Raw genomic sequence first — 11936 nt, 5'->3', positions numbered from 1 at the left:
AGACAGAGAGATTGAGAGAGAGAGATTGAGATTTTTTTTTATATAACCTAACTCTAACTGACATTCCATTACTTTTGCCAAATTAGAAGCTAGTGTTAGGTTCATGGCACACTCAAGAAGATATTACATAGGAACATCAATACCAAGAGACTGGGATTGTCTTAGAATCCATCTACTATCATCAGAGCTATTGTAGAGTATTCTAGAATTGGTTAGCAGTTTATACTGGCTTAGTACTAAACTTTCACTGCCAGTACTTTTTTATTAAATTTGTCATTGAAATACTTGGAACACCAAAAAGCTTTTTAATTATTTACAAGACACATTTCTAAAGTAATTCCTGTCCTAGTAGGGTTGTTTGCACCCTGAAAGCCTCTACAATTTGAATACGTCAGTTATATTCCTTCCTTCATTCATTCATTCAACAAATACTTGTTGAATACTCAAAGCTGACTATCTGCCATGACAAGAAGATGTTAAGTAATGAAAATATACTGAAGAAGAAAAAAAGTGTTTGCATTCATGGAACTTAATAATAGTGGGAGAGTACCACATTAATCAAATGTTTAATTGCATTTAGACTTTCCTGGATAAATCCCTTAGAGCTCTTTCTTTCTCCTGTTACAACTGCATCTGCTGCTGCGGCTGCTTCACTAATTCCATAGATTCAGATACACCACGGGGGTTAAATTATGTCTTTAAAACTTATTGATAATGCATAGTGAAGTTACACCTAATCTTGGCTAGTTTATGAGTTAGTGTTTAATGATTTTCCTCAACATTTGCATTATTAAGATGTTACATTGCTTCATAGTATGTGTTTACTGCACTGGTTAACCAACAACAAAACAAGCTATGATAGATACCACTTACTCCATATTGAGTTGTGACTAAAGGTTTTTTTGATGGGCCAACAGTCTTAGCTCATGGATTAAAAGTATAGCAACATCAAATAGCTTTGAGGCTCATATAAAGCATCATCAAAATTCATGGTAAACATATCAGGAGAGACTGCAGATAATGTTTAAACTCATTGTCAAGACAGTATTGCCATCTTGCCTGAAATTGATAAGGTTCAACTAAGCAGATCAAGGGAAAGCTCTTTCCATTTCTTTTATTTATTTAGTTAGTTACATTTTTTTCTACAAGCTTGCAACATAGGTGGGGGGAAAACCTTCAGACACAAAGAAGAATGAATCGCTGATAGTTATTCACCAGACATCCTACATATTCTGTTGACTTATAACTTTGTAAATTTCGGAGTATGTTATTTCTTACCATCATTGCTTTTGTTGTCTTTTCTCTTGGCCAATTTTCTGGGCGTATTCCCCACGGAATAGATGAAACTAGCCTGCTTGAACTTTTTCTATGATGTGTTTGACAGAAACTTTTGTCTTTCAAAGAAAAGTAAACAATCGCTGAGGGATTGAATCTCTTTCCAGCCTCTTTAGTATGCATATTATGGACTGAAGGAATGACCTAAGAGGTCTTTCAATTGCTTATATTTTTAATAAAAGGGGCCTTCATTTTTTAAAAAGTTTAATGACTTGGGATTTCATTTACACCAAATAATGAGAGCCTGTGCAAGACTGCAAATTGTACTTTGGGTGTTGTCACGCACTGCTGCACTTGATAGATAATTTATTCAGAGGCCTAGGAGAGAGCTTCGTAAAAATAAGTGGCTTTGAGGGTGCCAATAAACATTGATGCCACGCACGTGCCAGCTGTGAAGTCATTAGTAGGTGAAACACCCTACTGTGCAAACTGCTTCAAACTGACTCGAGGAGGGAGGTATTTTAGCCAAAAGCAGAAATGAATTCATAAATGTGTCCTACTTTCAGTTCTCTGTCTCAGTTCTGTTTTAAAAATTTCATTTATTCCTTTTTTTGGTTGGTGTAGGTTGCTGGATATAGCCTTTGAAAAGGCAGAGTGCTCTATTTTTTCAGATTCTTAACAGATAATTTTAGTGCAGTCTATCACTGAACGATTAGCATTACAAATCTGCCTAACTAGGTAGTAAAGGAGATGACCAGTTGAGATTGTGCTTAGAACTTCTTGTTAAAAGTAGATGAGGTTATAGGAAACCATGCTTACACACTGGTACTAGTTTATATTTTGAGAAACATATACATACATATTATTTCATTTCTGCTATAAGTAACTGTGAAGCAGAAAGAGAATTAACTTGTTCTGTCTATCTGCAAGGATAGAAATACGAACTATGTATGCAGAGTAAAATAACTCAGATTTTGAATAACAGAATTTTCTAGAACTTTATCTGACCAAGGGGAGATTAATCGTTTTCCATAGCCAGTGAGTTTCTCGTCCCTGAAATACTCCAATATATGCTGGATAGCCACTTGGTAGCAATGCTGTACTGAGAATGTAGGTTTCCAATAGCAAGGATATTCTGCCATATGACTTTAGCATACTTTCTTCCAAAGATTGGTTTCTATCATATTTTTGCAAAGACAATTTCCTCCAGGCTAATTTTAGCTCTATAGTATCAGGCAAAGTAAAATAAAACATTATGGCAGGGAAAAATGCAAAATAGAATTCTCTACCTTGTAATTGGGAATACTTAGTTTCCTTTCTTTATATTCTGTAACAAAATCTTCTGGGAGAAAAAAAAAAGTACTGAAAAAGCAGCTATGAATATGGGTCCTCTGGATTATTCTTGCAGCATAGAAGAGTGCCCATTCAACATGTTCTTTATTTTTACTTAATTATGATTCCTGTTACTTCTTTCATTGTCCATTTCTTTTCAGAAGTACCCAAATAAGCAAATGATAATTTTTAGATTTATGTTTGTGTAACCACACTATTATCAGCTAAATGCAACCAATTTCACAGTTAATACTATACTAATTAGCTTTTCATTATATTAAACATTTTAAAACATTTCTTAATACTGCAAGTGAGGCCAGGAAACATAGAGGAGTGTTTGGGTCTTGCTCAGCGAGCTGTGAATACATCTCCTGAAAGTACACAGATAACTGAGAAATGAAGCCTGAAGTACTATATGTAAAAATGTCTGCAGATGAAATACTGTTTCTTTAAGTTGAAGGGCCAATATAATTATGATGGAGGTAAAGCATCCATTTAAAAATACAGTCCAAATTTACAGAAAATGCACTTGGCACAATATAAAATATAGTAGATTTATTACTAACATTCTGTTTTGATTTGACATTGCAGAAATTACTCTCCAAAATGAGACTTGGGGTGCCTTGGTGGCTCTGCTCGTTGAGCATCTAACTCTTGGTTTTGGCTTAGGTCGTGATCTCATCATTCAAGGGTTCAAAGCCCCGCATCTGGCTCTGTACTGAGAGCATGGATCCTGCTTGGGATTCTCTTTCTCTCCCTTTCTCTCTGCCCCTCCTCTGCACACTTTCCTTCCCTCTCTCTCTCTCTCTCTCTCTCTGAAAATAAATCAATAAACATTAAAAAAAGACAGTGAATCTTGAGCATTTTTCAGTTTTAGTATTTGTTAAAAAATAATGATAATTAGCATTTCAATTATGAAAATATAATTTATCATAAAAATATAAATATTGTGAATATATAATGATTCTAAATAAAATGAATTTTAGGAATGATATTTTTATAATATGTATTTGCTCTATTATAATCAGAGCAAAAATGATATCAAGTTAGGAACAAAGCTTGTGAAACTGGAGAGAAAGTTGTGGTAGGAAACATTAGACTAAAAATCAATGCTTTATATGACAGATAACTTCCAAGAGTTCAGAGTCTAAACACGTATGTGGTTTTAAAATCCCAAAGTAATCATTCCCATTTGAAATACTCTAAATTTAGTACTAGAATAGATAACTATTTTTATTAAGGTTGTGATAATCCTTTAGAAAGGATTCTAGATCTATGGTTTTAAAAGATCACAAGAAAACAAGGCCATTAAAACTGTATCCAAGGAATAGAACATTCAGATATTGCTTTTATTTCATGGAAAAATCAAAGTATTTATATCAAACATTGGACCTTGGAGAGAAACGGTGGCAATCCAGTTTCATTCTATATTTAGACAGGTGAATTAAAAGTAAATGATCTTTAGAGAAGTAATAGAGAATATTGTATCATCAAATATAATGCATAACTGAGCATTTCTATATCTCTAGTAACTGAAATTTTTAAAATATTTTACCTGATGAAAAAATGTCATTTGTTTAAAACAGAAATTAAGTAAAAAAAGGCAGAATTATTTGTAAGTAAATATTCCCCAAAAGTATAAAACATTTCTTAAACAATGTTATTATATATACAAATAGTTCTCTAAGTTTCTTCAGGGAAAAGTTTTTCATATAGCTAGACACAGACATATGTGTGCCTTACATACAATTTATTCTTAAGGGCTCTTTTGAATTATAAAGAATATCATCTATTGGTAGTTTGGATCAATTTTGAAATATTGGATTTTTGCATCTCAAAGAATGTGTGACTGCCAGTGTAAATGAAAAGTGTTTTTTAACTGTGCCTTGATTACATTGGAGAATATATTTCCCATAATCCCCTCTCTTACATAGTTCTGAGTTAGACTTGGCTGTGATAGCAACCTGTGAGGGAGTATAAATTTAGTGCTGTAGTCTAGTACAGTTTCTTCCCCAAGTTGTACCTATTTGCAATAATTTCCAAGGGTATTTGATACTTATAAAGACTCTGGTAGATGGACTCTGAAGTTACAGTCTATGCAGTTGAATCCAGACTCTACTACCTGTCTGTGGTAACCAGAATAATGACTTCCAAAGAAGTTCCCAGAGTTTGTGAATAAATTATATGGCAAAATGCACTTTGCAGATGTAATTCAGTTAAGGATCTTGAGAAAGGAAGGTTATCCAGGTTTCTTCAGGTAAGCCCGATATAATCAAATGGATCTTATAAGAAAAAGAGGGAGGCAGGAGTCAGAAAAGGTGTTGTGATGCAGGTTATGTCACAATGATGCTTGAAATTATCCAATGGCTTCTCATCATGCTAAAATAACCCCCCAGCTCTGTATCTTGATATAGTTGGGTTTAGTCTAACTTTCTTAGCCCTTTTAACACCATTCCATTGTGAAGAATCACACTGTAGATACATTTGTTTTCTTTATGCTCCTGAACCTACTGCATTTATTCCTACTTAAGTTCTTTGTATTTCTCTTTCTTTATTGAATGGTCTTTTCTCATTTTCTAAAGGTATAGCTTCTTCTTTTTAGTCATTCATTTCTCAGCTTAAATATTCCTCTTTCATATATCTGAATATTTGCAATCTCACTTAGGTTCATTGGCTATCTGAGGGCTATGCTCTTTGCTGGCAATTTCCCCTTTATTTCTTGAGACAAACATTTTCTCCATTCCTGTGGCCTGAGGATCCGCAAATTCTGGCACTGTTACTGTTTTTTTTCCCCCTACCAACAAACAGCCCTTCCTTGTCTTCTCTGAGTTATGCTTTGTTTCTCCATGTGGAATGTGTCCCGAGGGTTGAACATGTCTGGAAATGGCCTTTCCTTTACAGCTAGGGCAGAGAAATATTATATTTTTTAAACCATAGTATGCACACTGTCTCTCTCAAAGATATTCTACTTTCTTGTGTCTCTTTTTTCTTTTTTTTTAATGTTTTTAAATGCTTATTTATTTTTGAGAGAGAGAGAGAGAGAGAGAGAGAGAATAGGGAGGGGCAGAGAGAGAGGGAGACACAGAATCCAAAACAGGCCCCAGGCTCTGAGCTGTCAGCACAGAGCCTGATGAGGGGCTTGAACCCTCGAGCTGTAAGATTTTGAACTGAGTTGACCTGAGCCAAAGTCCAGGCTTAACCAACTTAGTCACTCAGGCCTCCCTCTTGTTTCCCCTTTTTGGATATTGATCAGTATCTCATATTTTGTTTGTATATTAATTTAACTATCACCCTTACTCTGTCACAATAATGTAAGCTCCAGGAAGCAAAGACGTTGTCTTTATTCTTTACTGTGGTGTTATGTGTGCTTAATACAAGGCATAGCACATTAAATGTTTGTTAAATAAATGTATTTGTTGGTTTAGATGGTGATTAGACTTCTTATGAATCAAACTGCATCAGATTTTTATAGCCGAGAGAGGATGAGGAGGTTGTTTAGTCTGAAGACAAAACACACACACACGCAAACAAACTTGCATAGAAAGGGTCCAACAGTTTTCCTCAGTAATTAATTCCCCAGCCAAGCTTTGTAGAACTTGTATACAATCCCTAGAGAAGAAGCTGCTTGAGGAAAACAAATACACTGTTGGGGGGGGGGGGTGTCATTTGTAATCTATAAGTATGGAGGCAAAACAATGTGAATTTGGTGCACAGTTCCACATAAAATTAGGAATAGATGTTCTCCTTGGATATAAAGTTGAACAACTTTAATGGCTGCTCTGTTAGTAAAATCTGGAGAGATCACATTTTCAGTGAATGCCAGTATTGTCACTAATGAGCATTTATCGTGGCAAAATGATGCTCTGTATTTAAGGTCATGTTGTGAGGAGCATGGAAATACCGGTAAAAAGTGAGTAAGAGGGCCACGCAACATTGCATATAAAAATAATGCTGAACAGTTAGCTGAAATGCACTGATGTGGCCATCTTTTTTAAATCTATATTTAACTCTGATTTCTGCTCTTGCTTTCAGTACATTTGAAAGAGAATAATGGTCTTCTTCTTTGATGCCATCATTCTAATTTTCAGATGATATTGTGTAGTGTGATAACATATTTCAATATCTAAGATGTTTGAATAGATGAAATAAAGTTAATTGTTGATTCTTATTAATTTTCTGTCACTGTAGGATGCTTTTATGCCTCTTCATGTAAATGATTGACTTGCATAATTGCTTGTATGTCCAAGTACTGCTTTTTGAGAGATGACATCAGTGAATTTAAAGATTTTATTTTAGATTGCCTTTCAAAATTATTTCAGATACCTTCTTATATATAATTATTCTGCTTAGGCGGAACAAAAGTGGGCCAAATTTATGCTAGAATTATGGTACTCTTTTTCTCTGACAATATATACTTAGCTATCAAGCATTTTTATGTCTGGCATCTAGTTTTCTAGCCTAATTTTCTGTTGGGGGATTAAATGCATTATTCTATTCACTTACCAATCTATCCTTCCACCAACCCACCCACTTATTAATTCAGCCATAATTTTTGGAGAATTATCTTTGTATCAGACACTGAGGTTTCCCATGGTGATACCAATTAGGAAAAACATATGGTCTCTTCTTTGGAGAGGTCAGACGTAGTGAAGGTGTGAGACACAAATAAATAATTTGAAAACAGTCCTTTGGCCACTTCTCTTGTTTTTCTTAATGCTTGTAAAGCTTTATGCACAATAAGGTGCCCTTGATGTTGGACATTAATTGGACACTCTGGAAGACTAGGGGATATTAAATAATTAAAAGTAAATAAAACACAGTGTTTGGTTTGTGTTTGTTAAAAAGGGTATTAACATTTGGGATAAAAAATCTTGAAGTTTATTATCATGCTCACAACTCTTATAAAGGTTCATAAAATGTGCTCTACTCTCTAAGACCATTATAATGAGAGAGAAAGTTTAAAGGAGGGGAAGAAATTTGATAGCAAAATGTATATTAAAAAGAAAATGCAACTGAATATAGATGAACTCTATCAGTAACAAGAAAATGATAGTTTTCCAGCTTAATTTACTCTGGCAAACACTTGCAAGTATGCAATGGGAATATAATCTAAACACCTTATTAGAATATGTATCTCTTTGCTGCAGCTTGCTTTATCATACGAATAGATATATAATGCTTCCAGGAATAATTTGTGAGTAAATGTGTTTTGTTAGCTGTTACCAAGAAAACTGACGGGAGAAATACATTTACCAAAGTACTCAGAATATGATTTCTTTAAAAAAATGCTCATATTTAGGAGACCCACATTGATAATTTACATTACTAATTTTCTATCAGCATCATATGTGATGAAAGCAAATTAAATAGCTTCTACAACACAAAAGATAGATAATATCTTTAGTCAAAATGTTTTTGTCAAATACATTATGTCCTATTAGAAAGTAGTTAATAACGAACTTAAGCAAATTGAGGAATTGTGTGATTATGATGCTTAGTCATGTAGATAATATAGTTAAATTTATATTAGGGTCTTGATATCATTTAAGATGGAAAAGAAATTGGTGAAAACAATTCTACTTCATTACTCATTAGGACGATACATTCTAGTAAAATAATTCAAAGATAATTGCTTTTCTATAAAAGTTCTAGATTTTTGGACTTCCCAATGTTTTAAAAATACACTGTTTCTTTCACATAAATATTCATGTGAAATTCAATGACACAGAGATATTAATCCCCTTCTAGGATAGAAGCAGCCTTTAAGATTAACACATTACATTTCTTTCGCTGTTTCTCTGCCATCCTCTTCTTGTCAGAGTGATCAGACATCTATCGATCTCTAGTTACTTTTGCACTCATGTAGAGTCACTTCTTTATGGACCACATTCTTTAACTCAGCTTTTTACCAGTCAATTTACATGCATTTTATGTGTTAATAAATATCTGTCTTCAGCAATTACCTTCAGCAAGGTCCTCAGGTCAGTGACAGGAGGAAAAAAAAAAGAAATACTCTGTCCAGAATGTAGAGTTCACCACCTGGAAACATTTCAGTGTCCATGTTGATTTATAATTAGCATTATAAAACTTAGATTCTGCTTATTTGGAAAATGTCACATAATAACAATAATGTCATTTTGTAAATCAACTAAAGTAATTGAAACAGAGTTTCTCAAGCTAGAGCCCACAAACAGTTTGGAAACTTTTTTTTTTTTTTTTAATATTTATTTATTTATTTTGAGAGAGAGAGGGAGAGGGAAAGAGAGTGTGTGGAGAAGGGGCAGACAGAGAGGGAGGGAGGGAGGGAGAGAGAGAGAGAGAGAGAGAGAGAGATTCCCAAGCAGGCTCCATACTGTCATTACAGAGCCCAACACGGAGCTCAATCCCACAAACCATGAGATCATGACCTGAGCTGAAATCAAGAGTCAGACACTTAACCAACTGAGCCACCCAAATGCCCCTGGAAACTATGCTATTAATATTACTTGAAATGGTCTATGTTTTATAGGTTTATATGATAATGATTTATATATTTGACTTAGCTTACTAATTGTGTAACAGTAAATATATCTATATTATATATACTAGTTATATTTAGTTTCATGAATCTAGATATTTGCATTACACTGTTATAGGAATAAAATAATTCTAGGTGTTCAAGGTAATCTATGCATTTCAGATTTTGAATTAAAAATATGCTTCAGGGGCGCCTGGGTGGCGCAGTCGGTTAAGCGTCCGACTTCAGCCAGGTCACGATCTCGCGGTCTGTGAGTTCGAGCCCCGCGTCAGGCTCTGGGCTGATGGCTCGGAGCCTGGAGCCTGTTTCCGATTCTGTGTCTCCCTCTCTCTCTGCCCCTCCCCCGTTCATGCTCTGTCTCTCTCTGTCCCAAAAATAAATTAAAAACGTTGAAAAAAAATTAAAAAAAAAAAAATATGCTTCAAATACTCAAATGTTTCATTTATATCAAAAATCAATTATCATTTTTTAATGTATTTTTTTACTGCTTGTTCATTTGCTTTGAGAGAGAAAGAGTGTGCAAGAGGGAGATGGGCAGAGAGAGAGGGAGAGAGCTTGATGCAGGGCTGGATTTCACTAAGCATAAGATCATGACCTGAGCTGCAACTAAGAATTAGACACTGAAAAAACTGACCTGCCCACGTGTCCCCCAATTATTTTTTTTATTTTCAAAATTTAACACCTTAATATGTATTAACAAGAATAGGCTATCTTAAAATCAAGCAGTCTTAGAAATTGGTTTCATAATCCCAATTTTTTTTAATACTTTGATTTTTTTTAGAGCAGCTTCAGGTTCATAGAAAAATTGAGAGGAAGTTACATATACACTTTATATAAACCCACATATATTCTGCCTCCGTGCATACATACCCTCCTCCCTTAATTAACATCACTCACTAGAGAAGTATACTTGTTAGAGTTGCTGAACCTATATTGACAAGTTAGGATCACTCAAAGTCCTTGGTTCACGTCACAGTTCAGTCTTGGTGGTGTACATTCTTTGGGTTTAGACAAACTTGCTCACAATTATTTTGAATCAGGAATTCAGATAAGTCTTGGCTGGATGAGTTGTGTTTAATTTATGTGTCATAACCATGAGTACCTAAAAGCAAAATGTCCACTTACATTATGGTTTCCTCCTTCGCATATCAAGTGCTTAGGTGGACATGGCTGGAAGGCTGGACTGAGCTGGACAACTTTCCTTGTCAATGGCATCTCCAGGTTTCTCCATATTGTCTCTTACATGGTAGATTAGGTCTCCAAGATCCCAGTGCTGAAGCTGCCAGGTCTTTAAAACACTAGCCTGAATTGACATGGTGTCTGTTTCACCAAACTATTGAACATAACAGTTAAAGGAAAATCACTTTTATTCATAGAAGTAGTGGCAAAGAATTCACGGCTCTCTTTATATTACTAAGAAATCTCTAAAGATTTTTATTTCAAGTTATAAAATTTGGTAGACACTGTGTTGAATAAAATAAGATGAAATGTTTATAATATTTAAATATAGTTAAAAGAATTTATCATGTTCTAGGACTACAGATAACTTTATTATCCAGAAAAGTTAAACTCCTTTATTAATTTTTTTGTCTCTTTTATTTTAACTTAATAATGTCATTGGAAAGATTTATTTCATGGTGTTTATTAGAGAGTGCATTCACTTACCTATGGTTTTGTCATAGTCACTTACAAATGCTTATCAATAGTCACACAGACTGGCAGAGTATACAGGTAATTTGCATCATTATAAATATATGTAAAAAAAAACAAAACAACTATTAAAAATATCTCAGGAGCACCTGAGTGGCTTGGTTGGTTGAGTCTCCAACTTTGATTTCAGCTCAGGTCATAATCCCAGGGTTGTGGGATCTAGCCCCACATTGTGCTTTGCTCTGAATGTGGAGCCTGTTTAGGGTTCTCTCTCTCTCTCTGCCCCCTCCCCTCTTCACATACATACTCTGTCTCTAAAAAAGAAAATAAATAAATAAATAAAATCTCAGAATATGTTAAAGTCTTGGTGTCAAAATTCAAAATTCAAAATTTTGAAGTTTAAAGGAAACTTAGAATTATTTTAGTAAAAGATAGATTGTCCCATTATCTTTAAATAATTTAGGCATTGTTTTATAAGTAAATAATAATACATTAAAATTTGGACTGCTATTTTCCAAAGACTTAGATATGAAATATGGTGCATTTTGTTAATCACCAATGACGATTAATTGATTATTGTAAAATTGTCAAAGTAATTCATGTATAGGAACAATTAATTGAGCAGTATTATGTACCAGGAACTCAAGTGTGTTCTTTTTTTTTTTTTTTTTTTAATGTTTATTTATTTTTGAAAGACATGGAGACAGAATGCAAGTGGGTTAGGGGCAGAGAGAGAGGGAGACACAGAATCCTAAACAGGCTCCAGCCTCGGAGCAGTCAGCCCAGACCCTGATGCAGGGCTTGAACTCACGAGCTGTGAGATAATGACCCGAGCTGAAGTCAGAGGCTCAACCGATTGAGCCACCCAGGCTCCCCTCAAGTGTGTTTTCTACATACATTATCTTATTTAATCCTGTTACTCTAAAAGATATGTATCATTTTCTTCTTTATTAATAGCATTTTGAAACCACTAAAATTAGTTTAAAGTTGCTGCTGGGAAACAATTCCTCTATTTAGACAAGGGACTATACAATTCTTAACCATGAAGAAAAATGAATTACATTTGTACTGGAGGGAAATGTAAAAAATGAAAACCTGATAGTGCTTTGCAACTATTTCTTTTTCTATTTTTCAATCTGGAAGGACCTTCTTAAAACAACAA

The 11936-nt window shown here is 34.3% G+C and overlaps 1 protein-coding gene across 1 annotated transcript in view; it reads right to left on the bottom strand.

Moving 5' to 3' along the window:
- Nucleotides 1–10280: 10280 nt before the first annotated feature.
- Nucleotides 10281–11936, bottom strand: part of LOC109254332 (28S ribosomal protein S15, mitochondrial-like) — a 4779-nt gene continuing 3123 nt past the window's right edge. The window contains 1 exon segment of the mRNA XM_053904155.1: nt 10281–10457. Coding sequence (XP_053760130.1) covers nt 10281–10457 — 177 coding nt within the window.

This window comes from Panthera pardus, unplaced genomic scaffold, assembly GCF_024362965.1.
Source record: "Panthera pardus isolate Hobbes unplaced genomic scaffold, ASM2436296v1 HiC_scaffold_16, whole genome shotgun sequence".
In the NCBI taxonomy this organism is placed as follows: domain Eukaryota; kingdom Metazoa; phylum Chordata; class Mammalia; order Carnivora; family Felidae; genus Panthera; species Panthera pardus.
This window is presented reverse-complemented; position numbering and strand designations above follow the sequence as displayed.